General features: G+C 41.8%; 1 protein-coding gene across 1 annotated transcript in view; it reads left to right on the top strand.

Moving 5' to 3' along the window:
- Positions 1-3037: 3037 nt before the first annotated feature.
- The window catches only part of CLIC4 (chloride intracellular channel 4), a 61856-nt gene continuing 51200 nt past the window's right edge, over positions 3038-13693 (top strand). The window contains exon 1 of the mRNA XM_031683836.2: positions 3038-3318. Within this exon, the coding sequence (XP_031539696.1) occupies positions 3247-3318 (72 nt within the window). The 5' untranslated portion in view covers positions 3038-3246. The remainder of the gene's footprint in view (positions 3319-13693) is intronic.

Below are 13693 nucleotides of genomic sequence, written 5' to 3'. Positions count from 1 at the left end.
GACAGAAGTGCATCATCAGGGGAGGCTTTCTGGAGGTGCCATTTTGTCCTTTGCAAAACTTGATTTCTTGTGAAGTGGCAATCATAAACAAACACAAAACACCTGACTTCTCAGACAGGGCGAGCAAGACCCTCCAAAGGGGATGTCATGGGTACAGGAAACCATAGCTTAAACACAGCACATTCACCCATTCTGTGAGTTTTTACTGTGTACCATGAGCTGTTCTATGAGCTGGAAGCATTAGCCATAAACAAAATCAAGCAAAAATCCCTGTCCTCGTGGAGTTTACGTTCCAGTTTGGGGAGACAGACAATATGCAAATAAAGAAATAAAATAGATGTCAGAGGGTGATAAGTGTAACAGAGTGAAAAAACAAAGTGGATAGAATGAGCTCCAACTGCTTGCAATGTTGAGTAAGGAAGGTATTGGGGGAGAATTCTCAGAGAAGGTGGGATTTGAGTGAAAACCTGAAGGAGGCAAGGGAATGGGAACTGCAGGAATTCTAGGGGAAGAATATTCTACAGACAGAGACAAGCAAGTGCAAAGACCCTGAGGCAAGAGTGCATATGGCACATTCAAGGAATAGCAAGGAGGCAGGTGTGGCTAGGGTGGGGAGCAAAGGGGAGAGAAGTAAGAGATGAGGTCAGAAGAGGGTGGGGGTGGAGGAGGAAGAACATATCTCCATCAGTCTTCAAGATTTGTGTGTGTGTTATGAAAACAAACATGAATATAGAATGCAAAATATGAAAGCATTTCAAAGCTGGAACATGAGACTAGGATGCCATAAGCTATGGACACTTCCTCACATAAACATCCTGCTTTTCTCTCTCTCTCTCCCTCCCTAGACTGGCTCTGCCCAACCATGGGAGCCGCATGGGGGGTGGAAACTGGGAAACGTAGATATGAGTGACTGTGATCAGGTTTCTAAGCACAGGCTCTGGATCTGAGCCTTGGCGATCACCACCACCTCAAGGCTCTGTGGAGGAGAATGTCACTGGTTTCCTCTCAGTTAAGATTTGAGTCAATAAGACCTAAAACACCCTGGTCTGCTCATCCTTCCAGGCATTGGTCATGTCTAAATTCTTGTGCTGTGAGGCCAGGATAGAACTGTCAACAGTCACTCACCACAGGTAATATTCACTGATTTAAACTGAATTTGTAAACCTCTGAAAACAAGACTGCCTTGAAATAATCTTTTGCCTCAGGGCCAGTTTGGGGCCGTCTTTGAGGTTCCATTTGATCATTTTAGACTTGGATCTGTTTTAAGTTGGATCACTATTTTGTTTCCTTTTCAGGCAGGGAAAGGCTGGAAGGGAACTTTGGTTCCATTTCCCAATTCTGTGAAAAACTAACACTAGGTTTAGTTCAGAGTCCAGCCAGACACTTCAGTTTGGCTTTGGTTCAAGTCCCTACCTGGGGGACAGCCTCTTGGAGTTTACTTCTCTTCACCAAACAAGCTGGTCTTGGGAAGAGCTGAATATGATGCCATCCTAGCCTCCAGGGGTGGAAGGCACAGCACAAGGCCCAATGAAATGATAAAAGCCATCACTGAGCAGGATGAGTGGTAAGGCTAGGACCAGTAACAGCCCCACCTCCATCTCGAGAATGAAACTGAGGCTTAAGGGTTTCAGGATCCTGGAGTTTCAGGACTTACTCTGACTCCAGAGCATGTGCTCCTAGCCTCTGGGGCATGCTTTTTTTTTTTTTTTTAAAAAAAAAAAACAGAGTCCTTGCAAGAATATTTGAGCAACTTGCTATGGCTGGGAGAGGAAGAAGCTGCTGGTTTCACTGTATTTTCATGCATACATTCAATTTGTCCGAACATTCTGTCATGTGCTATGTACTGAGGATGTGGAGAGACGAATTCATGTCTGGCCCTCTCCGGACTCAGCATTCACCTTAACCTGGGAAGTGAGGAGGAGTAGCTGAGTCATGTACTACCAAAAGTCAGAAGAGGGAACAAGTAACTGTTGCCAGGGGGTGATATTTGCCCCAGGCATCCAACAGGGGCAAATCCAGACCACGTGCTTACCTCCTGCTTCGTTCAAAGTATCCCAGCCTCTGTCCTCAGGGGCTTAAAACCCAGCACAGATTTTCAGTTTGAGGACCACGTACAGCAAAAATGTCCCGGTGCTTGTTAAAATGTGAATTTCTCCCTACCTGACAGGAGGAGAATCCGGGATTTGGGTAAAGCAGGTATGGGTGTAGCACCCAGGTGGTTCTGACGCACACTCAAGTTTACCAGATGAACGGGGAAAGAAATCACTCTAGGAAAGGGGAACCGCATGCACAACGGCTTGGGAATCCTTCGTAGCCCTCAGGCACTGGGGCTGCAGTTCAAGACTGCAGGCTCTTGGAGGAGACGGATCCCGTCCGTGCTGTTTATCACTGGCTGCCTGGAGCACACTAGGCTTTCACAAATATTTAATACGCTGGCTCCCAAGACAGAACTGCCGGGAAGAGTCAAAGGGAAAAACGAAGTCAGACGAGAGGAAAAAAAAAGGTGTTTCTAAGGGGATGAAAACTTTCCGAAAAGGGAAAAGAGAGCTCCGCCTAACAAGAGGGAGTTGGGGAGGCGACCGCTGCGGGAAAGGGCGATGAGTCCTCGGGGCTGCAGCTGGGGAGAAGGCAGGAGGCGCCTTCTTGCCTCCCCCGGCCGGCCGAAGGCTGAGGTCACCTGGCCTGGCGCCAGCGGCAGCTGGGAGGACGCGCCGGCGCTTCGGCGGGAGGCGGTGTCAGGCGCTGGCCCCCGGGGGAGTTTCCCTTCCTCCTGCCCCCACGGGAGGCGTGGCTGGGGGGTCCCGCCCATCGCCTGCTGGAGCCAGGGCTTCGTCGGGTCCCCACAAAGGCCACGCCCCGAGCCTAGGTCAAGCCACCTTAGCTGCCTCCAGGCGCCGAAGCGGTCCTTCCACCTCTCCCGCCCGAGGCCACGCCCTCGAGCCCCGGCCACTCCCTTTCCTCTGGAGAGTCCGGAGACGCCAGGCCTTGGTCCCGCCCCAATACGAAGCCCCGCCCCTAGAGCCCCGCCCCTCGACTTGAAGCGGCTCGGGCTGCCGCCGCCTCAGAGTCGCGCGCGGGGCGTGGGGCGGTGCTGAGGAGGAGAACCTGAGGTGTCAGGCTGAGGCGAGATAGTCTCCGGGACCGTCCTGGGAGGCGCAGCGAGGCGGGAGTCCGCAGCCAGAACAACCCCAGAGCAGGAGCAGCTGCTGCCGCTGCCGCCGTCCGCGGAGCCCAGCCGAGCTGGCCATGGCGCTGTCAATGCCGCTGAACGGGTTGAAGGAGGAGGACAAAGAGCCCATCATCGAGCTTTTCGTCAAGGTGAGCGCTCGCCGCCGTCGGGCCCCGCGGAGCCCCGGGAGCCCGTCGGGCCGCAGGGGGCGGCGTCCCTGGGCGCTCGTCAGCCCCGGCACCCCCGCAGCGCCCCCGCGCGGCGCCCGCACCCGGGAGGGAGGGAAGCGCTGCTCCCGCGCCCCCAGCTCATTGTCTTGGGCCCACCCGCGCCTTCCCGCCACCGAGGCCGGTCGAGGGGGCCGGGGTAGGACCAAGACCCCAGAAAGCCAGCAATGCGGGGCGAGGGCACCGCCTCCAGCCGCGCGGGCTCCGCGGACGCCACACGGTCGTCCCGCGTCTGGGTGGGACCGGCTGCCCACCCCGCCCAGGCCCCGGAGGCCACGAGCCGCCAGGACCAGGGCGGGGGTGAGTCCTGTCACCCGCCTCCCACCACCACCGCCCGGGCGCTCGAACCCCGACCCCACCGCACCCCACTCCTCTGCTCTCCGAGCCCACCCCCGGCCCGGGAGGCGAAGCCTCGAGCCAGTCTTCAGTTGATGAACTGAACTTCTTTGAACGGTCTCGGAAAGAGCATTTCACTCCCGGCTGTTAGGAAACTGTAACTTTAATGTTCGGTTCCATCAGAAAAGTATTTATAAAAAGAGCAGACCTTCCAGGGCCTCCAGAAAAGACCGAGATTCCCACCTTGGATTTTCCTGTCTTAGATACTTTACCACCATCTGGTTTTTTTGTTTCTCAAGCGCTGAGTGTTTTGTATGATGCAACATTTTGGCTGCTCCCCTTCGTGTTGCTGCCTCTGGGAAGAGTGTGTGTGCCCTTTGTTTTGAAAGAAAAACTGACGAGGGAAAAGAATTCCTAACTTGCTTGGCTTTAAAAGGGTTGATTTTCCTTTCTGATCTCTTCAGTTTTTATATCTTGGAACTGTCATGTTTGCTGACAAGTACTATCCCTAACCCTTATCTTTTTTATTTAAAAATTTTCATGTGAGCAAAGGAGAGAGTAGAAGTTATGAACATCTGGATCCAACTGGCTTCCTCAAAACTTCCTTAAAATCCTTGAGATTTCCTTTCTTAGTCATTTACTTAAGCAGGCTTATTCAGAACTAGGCGGTGAATTGGAAAGAACAGAATTCCATAACAATTTTGTTCTTTTTTTCCTGAGTTTTCAAAGAACAGAAGACATTGAAGGGTGTGTCTGAGACATGAAAAGAAGAAATAAATGATCTGCAAGTGATGGAAACAATGTTTTAGGATTTTCTTTAAATTATCAGACTTCCCTAATTAATACACACAGATCACCAGTTAATCCCCTCAGCAATGCTATAAAATTGTTACGATTATCATCCTGGTATTAGAGCTCAAGAAACTGAGGTAGCTTAAGAAACTGTGTGTCAGGCACGTTTCTTAAGTTCTCAGTACCTCAGTTTTAGAAACATTTTGGTTCAGGAAACTGAAACAGCAGACAGGTATAGAACCTCCAGGATATCTTCAATCTCAATTACTTTGAGTGACAGATAGAGGACTTTGAGATGCAGAGAATGTAGGAAGGAACCTGAAATAAGAGAAAGGAAGAGGCATGCAAGGCAGCATGAAGAAGGGAGAAGGGTGGGTTAGAGATCAGTTGTTCAAATAATTTCACTGGAGCCAGGAATAGGAAGGAATTTTCATAAATTCAAAAATAGTGTATCTACTAAAACTTAAAAAATGTTACTTAATGGTGAAACTTTAGAAGTATCATTAAATTTAGTGTCAGATACGGGTACCAGAGTAATGGTTTCTCTTCAGCATTGTACTGGAGGTCTAGCCAATACAATAAGACAAGAAAAAGAAATGAAGTACATGAATTAGAGAGGAACAGATCAATGCTTAATGCTCTGCTATTAATTTAACTCTTCAGTTAGAAGGAGTGGGGTGTGGTTCATTGTTCCCCAAACTTGAGTCACTTGCATACCCCTTCTCTGTTTTCTATACATGTGTTGTATTGGTATCTTAATATATTTTTTAAATTTTAATTTCACTTTACTAGTTTTATTTATTGTTTCATTTTTTTTGTTTCTCAGGAGTGGGGGGAGGTGATTAGGTTTATTTATTTATTTTTTTAGTGGTGGTACTGGGGATTGAGCCCAGGACCTCACGCATGCTAGGCACGCACTCTACCACTAAGCTATACCTTCCCCCCCTTGGATTGGTATTACTATTATTTACTAAATTCAACCCATTTAAAAAAAAATAAACACATCACTCTAAGCAATAATAGCCGTGAAACTGTGGATGAGGTATGGTGACTATATTTCTTATGTGCGTAACTATTAAGAAATGTTTGTGAACCACCTAAAGGCATCCTGTTTACAGCTAGTTGTAAGCCTTTGTCACTCGGCTTGGTGACAGAGAACCTGGTTCAAGTCACAGTTCTGTACTCACTGGGTCGTTTACCCTGGGCAAGTTCTTTTCTCTCTCTGAGACTTGTTTTCCTTCTTTGTGAAGTAAGAGATGAAATCTTTTCTGCTGCCCTGTGGTTCAGCATAGGCAAAACTTTATAGTGATATAAATCAGGATGGCTGTTTCAAAGGGGAATAAGGGGGGCAAGTAAATTGTGGTAAAGAGTATTCCTTTTTGTTTGTTTAATGAGGGGGAGGTTGTTAGGTTTGTTTGGAGGAGGTACTGGGGATTGAACCCATGACCTCGTGCATGCTAAGCATGTGCTCTACCACTTGAACTATACCCTCCCCCGAAGTAAAGAGTATTCTTGATTTCCAAAAACTATGTGTGGGAAATGCAAATGGGGAAAAATACCCTTGTGAATATAATTATTTTGAAAGCAGTGAAGGGGCAGAGGCTGTGGTTGTCCAGTGTGGTGTATTAAATACTGTTAATTATTCTGCCAAGAGGTAACTGAGTTTGTAGCAGAAAACTATTACCTACACTTAAAGGACATGAATGTAAATGTGCTACCTGTTTAGGTGGCATGAAATATAAGAGAAATAGGCTAGGACCTTCCCAACGAGTGTGACTGGACTCGTAGCTCATAGCTGCTTTTCCTTCCTTGCGAGTATTGTTTTTGGAGTCATCTGCCCATGAGCCCAGAGACTCCTCATCACCTGTATAGCAGCAGTTCTCCATTTTTGTTTACCTCAACATCTACTGGATAGGGCACCCTCCCAATAGTAAAAGAGGCTTACAAAGGCAGTCACCGTCCAGAGTGAGGGTGCCCTATTCCCCCACCCCGTGGGGCCTGGTAGGTGGTATATATTTTGATACACCAGCCCAACTTGGGGACCACCATTAAATAGGGTAAAGTTCAAACCTTTTAACAAGGTTATAAGGTCTCTTATCTGCTGCCTTGGTTTCTAATCCAATTTGTCCACTTACTGATTGTGTGTCCCAAGACATATTACTTAAACCTTTCTGTGCCTCATCTGCATAGATGAGATTTTAATAGGCCAACTTCATGGGATTAAGTTAGTTAATACATGTGGTGTGTAATAAGCTTAGAACAGTGTCTAGTACACAGTAAGTAAATGCTAGTTGTGTGTCATTTTATATGTACGTATTTGTACGTGCATCTCCCCTACTAGATAGGCAGGAAGTTCCTTGAGGGTAAGATCTGTATATTGTTCTGAGTGTCTGGAACATAAGAGGGTACCAAATAGTTGAAATGAGATTGGTTCCTTCTTTGTGAGCATTTTAGTGTCATTATATGTGGAACTGGGAGCTACTTACTTAGATCCTGATGGTCTTGAGTCTCAAACCTTGGTTCTTCATTTGTTCAACTTTGCCTAGCCTCCTGCCTCCAGAACTCCATGTGGTTTTATCTATCTTTTTTTCCTCTCCATTATTTGGTACCTCTAGTCTTTTCATATATATCTATCATAATTTCCACAAATATTTCTTTGGAAATCAAGATTTCTGTATTGGCTAAAAGTAAATATTAAGTGTTGAGTGACAAAATGAGAGAAGTTGAGAAGAGACTGAATTTTTGGACTTTTCTTTTGCTTGTATAAGCCTAACTCTTACTGATGATACTGCCTCCCCACCCTCCACTAGAATCTTTGGTATGATGTGATGGTATTTCTGATCTTGGTTTAGGAGGAGTTCCTTTGCCGAGTTTAGTTTTATTGGCTGGAATTTAAAGTTGTGCCATTTTGAATTGGGACTCTCACTGTTGATAGTTGTCATTAAACTGCTGGAGTTGGAATGGTATAAAAAGTTAATCTGATACAGAGTGGTTTAACACATAAGAATAACTGTTTCTTTTGAGATATTTGGCGGAGTTTCTAATGTGCATGGACCCTGGAGCCAGGCTGCTTGGCTTGAATCTGGCTTCCAGTTGTGTGTCAGGCACGTTTCTTAAGTTCTCAGTACCTCAGTTTCTTGAGCTCTAATACCAGGATAATAATCGTAACAATTTTATAGCATTGCTGAGGGGATTAACTGGTAATCTGAGTGTATTAATTAGGGAAGTCTAAGCTTCTGTAGTAAATAATCTGCCCCAAACAATGGTTCAAACAAGATGGAAGTTTATTTCCTTTCTCACCTAGCAATCCAGGGAGGGTGTTCTCGATGTTGGTGACTTTCCTCCTTAGAGTCATTTATGGACCATGGCTCTTTCTACCTTGTTTTTCCGTCATCCCCCAGAGTATTGTCCTCCTCTGAGTTGGCAAAGCTGGTGGCTAAGAAGTCCTGGTTGCAGCAATGGGAGATGAAGAGTATGGAGGAGGATTATCTCTCTTAAGGGCCGCTGCCCAGAAGTTCTACCTGTCACTTCCTTTCATATTCTGCTGGGGGGAACTTAATAACCATCTTGTTTAATTTAATCGCAAGGAGTGCTGGCAAATGTGATCTAGCCATATACCACCCTAAGTGAAGCATTAGGAATAGTGCTTGGCACACAGGCACCTATTTTTATTCTGGATGATAGTGTATTCTTAAATGTGGACTTCATTAATAGGATTCAGGGGATCCTGTAAATCCTTCATGAAGAATTATGTTAAAAATCTATATGAGTTTTTTTCCCCCCCTGGGGATTCCTAACCCAAGGGTTAGGAACCATTGTTCTAAAAAAGTAAATGGTGGCATTCTGATTTTCAAGAATAATTCTTATAAGCAAGGTATAGAAGAAAGGTTTGGGCTAGATGATCATTAAAGTCACTTCCATCTGATTTCTTGTGACTTAAAGCATTTATTGGCATGAACTAAGTGCCTGATAAAGTTAGGTACTATGGGAGATATAAGAAATTATTAAAAATTTACTATCTTTAGGTTTAGAAATTTTATTGGAAAGAAACCATACAAGATGGTATGTACTTAAGGAGTCAAGTGTGGTTCACATTAAGTTTGGCCAGGAGATATGGGGAAAGATGGAAGTAAGCTTTAACTTGATCTTGAAAAAGTGGGTGGAATAAGTAGATTAGGAATAGCCAAGAATGGGAATGTAAGTTTTGACATCATTTGTAAACTCATTATGCAGGAAACAGTAGATAGATTGATACTTTTGGAAGAAGGGGCCCAGCAATAATTCCAACCTGTAGTGACAGTGAGACAAGTTATTTAAAAGATGAGAATGAGACTTTTAAAACCTAACTTTTAGTCTTGTTTGGTCTCCCAACACTTCCTTATTTTTTGGATTGCTGTCTATTCAATAGCTTCCCAGAGGAATTTGGGAAGGTGCAAATGGATTGTACAGATGGGCAAACTCTCAGCTGTTTTGCCAGTATAAAGTGAAAGTTCTTCGTGTTTTGTTTGAACGGCTAGCAGGCTTCAACTTTCTTCTTTCTTTTCTTTTAAACACAGACAAATGAAATACATTTTCTACAGGAAATGATGCTGAGAACTTTGTTCTACTAATTGAACAAAAACTAACTCCACATCAAGACAGTGCTACCTTGGATGTAACTGGTTTGACATTCATCTGAGGTTTCCAAAGGGGAAAATTCAGGAGATACAAATGAATGTAAAAATGTGAAGTTAATGAGAAATCTATTCTTGTTATGTTTTGTTTGAGCTGTTCCTGAAAACTTAACAGTGCTGCTCCTGGCAAAGACCAAGGTGATAATTTTGAATGTAAAATTCTGAAAAAAAGGGACACAAAATGAGAGAAAGACAGGAGGAGTCTAAGACAAGGGAATTGAACACATGAAAAGCTTAACAGTATGAATAATAGGAAAGAGGCAATGTGGAGGACTTGGCTGTCACTAAAAGTCACAGTTGGTTTGGAAGGATGCTTACAGAGATGTCTAGAAGCCAGTGAAGGGATGGTGAGCAAGACTTTCCCACTTCCTGTTTCATTGGTGCTGTGGAGACTCAGTTTTCTAATGTCTCCTGAATGGGGAATTAGTGAGTCCATAAAAGGGAAATTTGTTAGCCAAGATAGGAAATGTGATTAAGGCATGAGTTAAGATTTTGCTCAAGGAGGAGAGTCAGTTAGGATGCATTTGACCATTGTAGAGGTTCTTGCAGAAAATGGAAAGGGATTTTCTGAGGGAAAATAACATTAAGGTCATGATTATAAACTGTCCAAGTATGATTTAAGAGAAATCTAAATTTAATTCAGGGCATCAGTTAGTGAATTCTCTTGGAAGTTTTAATCCTTTTGTCTTTTTGGAGACTTGACTATCTCTCAGTGCTCAGTACCAAGAAATGGTATAAGGAATATCAATTAGCCTTGTTTGGTTTCTGTTGTTTTCCTTTATTTAAAATATAAAACCACGAGACTGTATTAGTCTCAATTTATGAAAGTAACAACTTAATGTATGCCAAAGATGAACTGGGAGTATTTTATATTTTAAACATTTTGAAGAAGCAACAATATTAAAACCAATGCCAGGTATTGACCTCAGAGCATATATTTTGTTCTATAGATTTTTTTGTTTGTTTTACTTAAAGCTGAAATACAGTGTGAGTCTAAGCAAGAAGTATAACAAGTTTTTTTTCTTTTTTTGGTAATAAAATTATTACTTCCAACTTTACATGTGAAATAATTCATTTTTATGAAAAGGACTAAGTTTTCATTATGATAGAATTGTAAAAATGTCAATCATCTGTAATAATTTAAGTATTGAATTTTACCACCATGCAGCATAGCTATTTATCTGTATGTGTGAGAGAAAAAAAAAGAGAATCTGAACAAACATTGGAGAATACAAAAACAAATAATTAGATGAAAGAAGAGGTAATTAAGAACTTAAAAATATGTAAGTTCTATGCATGTTTTCCATAGCTAACAACCAGTTGCTTTATTACCTGTGTAGTTTCCTGCTCTACCAGCTGAGCCGTCCAAATGTACAACCAACCAGCTGCTTTAGTAAGGAGGTGGGGATCAGCTGGTAGATTGCTAGAGTGAAAAGTTCATTAAAAGCTAAAGACAACCAAATGAGGCTGTTGTGCGTCATAGAATGAAGAAGTGGTAGCTGTGGGACGGTACTACAGAGACTAATTGAGAGAAAAAGAAGGTGGTTAGACTTAAGTGAAATTTTGGCCTTGAATATTCCTATGCTGAAGACTTAACTGAAAAATTTGCAAAGACATAAACTTATGAAGAGTGTGAAGTTTTATATTATTTGATCTTCTAGGTTACAGAATATTTTAGCTAACACACGAATCTAAAATTTTGGCTTAAATATATTGAGGGCTTGTTGATTCTTCATTAAATCAAGTAAAAACTGTTGCTAGCCATTAATAACATAGACTTTACTTACACTTTGTAATTATCGGCAGGACCTTTGATTGCAAATATACTTTAAAAAATGACTTAGCGTAAGTAGTATCTAACCTTAGTCTATTTTTTAAATATTGGTCCTAAATTTGAAAAGTAATGTCATTTTCTTTCTGCTTCTCAGTATATTCATTTGTATGTATTATGCTTTAAAAATTTTTTCCCAATTATAAAAGCAACACTTGTTTACTATAGACAACTTAGAAAACACAGAAAAGCACAATAAAATAAAAATTACTTATATCCCGTCCTTGAAATGACTGCTGTTGCTATTTTTTATATGTCCTATTCCTAGTCTTATTCATAAACTTCATGAATTATTGATGAGAGTTTATGTATAATGTTTTAATATTCTTCATGTTTGCAGAATGCTTGGAAGAATGAAAAATGAAGCCCAATCTAATATGTAACATGTATTGAATTAAATGAATTGATTTAAAGAAAATTTATTTAGGTTTTATCAGAGAAACTCAGATTATATCTGGATTTATCTTCCCAATGGCACTAAAAGAACATTAACCCAGTCTGATCTTTGCTGGAAGAAGGCAAGCTTTTATGTTGTGAAATCTGCCAACATACAGAATTGCTTATAGTATAGACATTGATTAAATGGTTTAAAGGTAAACCCTCCTTTTGTGCTCTTTAGGAGAAATCTGTTATGAAAAGTAAAATTATTTTTTAATATTAATTTTCCCCTTCAATATCTAGTAGATGAAGTATACCCATTTTATAGTTGAAGGATATATGATGTAATCTTCGTCTAGGAACAGTCGAGCACAGTATAATAGAAGCAAACATTGAATACTTTCCTTGCACTAAGTACTAGAGAGATAAAGAAATAAGAACAGGTTCCCTTGTCTTAGAGGAGCTCACAAAACAGCTTAATGGACAGAGACTCAGTAAATGAGCCATGGTTGATAATGACTTTTTCCTATAATACAGTGACTTTTTGTCTCATGTGCTTTTTAAAATCCAGTTGAATTAAGACCTTAAGAAATGATTTATGTGGCAGCCTAAATGCGATAATTGACTTAAGAGAAGAGTGAAATGTTTATGTTGTATTCTAAAAAATGAAAGGTAGTTAATATTACTGAATCTACCAGGCATGGTGTATTATCATGAAGAAACTTTTATCCTTTCCCTCAATAATTAGTTGTGTGTTATATATATATATTCTATAATTTTGTCTAAAATAAAACTGATACTTCTTGCCACAAATCTTAAATGGAGCGTACTTTCTCTAGTTGCTTATTGAATTAGATACAGACTCCATGATCTAGCATTCATAGTCTTTCAGTTCATGATCCCAACTTGTGCTTTCAGTCTTAGCCTCCACTGCAGCTGCAAATATACTTCATATTCTAACTGGATTGGTCTTCAACATACTCTGTACTTCTCTGCCTTCATGGAAGATATTTGCTTGTGTTTTTTTCATTTGGAATGTCGTTGGCTTCTCTAGCCTCTCCCCCAACCTCCAATTTCTGCCTGCCAGAATAATATTTGTTTTTTCATCCAGTCATTTAACAAATATTGAGACCCTGTTCTAGGGACTTGGATACATCAGATAACAGTATGGTGTTCATATTCAGTTGGGGGAGGCAAACGATAAACATATGTCTACTAGTGACAAGTGCTATGAAGAAAAATGAAATAGGATAAGGAGTATAGAGAATAATTGAGTGCCTTTTTTTTTTCATTTTTCAGTTTTATTAGGTGCAATTGTTACAATTTGATTGCACATAATTGGGTGCTATTTTTGATTTAACAGGACATTCTGTTAAATCTGTAGCCTTGCAGAAAATAACATATAGGGAGGCAAAGGCAGAAGTAGGGAGACTAAATAGGAGGCTTTTTAGTAATTCAGACAAGAAATGATGGTGGCTTGGACTAAGATGGGAAGTAGTCTAATTCTGATTATATTTCTAAGATAGAGATCACAGGATTTCCTGATGAATTGGATATGGATTATGAGAGAAAGAGAAGTCAAAGATGATTCTGAGATTTTTGTTCTAAACAACTACAATGATGGAGGTGCCATTAACTGAGGTGGGGAAGTCTGTGAAAAGGGCTTAGTTCTGATGAAAAGAGCAGGAATTTAGTTTTTGACATTTTAAATTTGAATATTTTAAGATCTCGTGGAATCTGTTGTCTAGTGAGAGGGGCTTGTGTTAAAGAAATACACACAAATATAGACAACATATAATTACATTAAGGACAAGAACAAGAGCCAGGGGGACTTGAGAAAGAATGTCAGGAAACCCAATTTAGTTGGAATCTCAGTAGGGGCTTCTCTGAGAAAATGACTTGCAGGATGAATAGTAATTAGGAGAAGAATGAAACGAAGGACAATCCAGGCTGGAGGAACTGGCATATGTATAGGCTGGAAGTATTCATAAATTGAGAGCGCGGCTGGAACAGAGAGAACAAGGGTGAAGTGTAGAGTGAAGAATAGATAGGCCATGTCATAGAGGTCCTTGTGTGTCATGTGAGCTTTATCCTTAGTAAAAAGGCAGTTCTCAAAGGGAGTGTCATGATTTGATTTGCATTTTACGATGAGTCTGGCCATTCTGTGGAAAACCAATTGAAGAGAGGCAAGAGTGGAAATAAGAAGCACTACCTGTAGGCTGTTGTGATGGAGAAAGATGATGGTGATGGCTTGGATTAAGATGGTGATCGAGAGAAGAGAATGGAT

This window comes from Vicugna pacos, chromosome 13 (genome assembly GCF_048564905.1).
Source record: "Vicugna pacos chromosome 13, VicPac4, whole genome shotgun sequence".
In the NCBI taxonomy this organism is placed as follows: Eukaryota; Metazoa; Chordata; class Mammalia; order Artiodactyla; family Camelidae; genus Vicugna; species Vicugna pacos.
The sequence above is the reverse complement of the archived record's forward strand: the minus strand, read 5'-3'. Positions and strand labels throughout refer to the sequence as shown.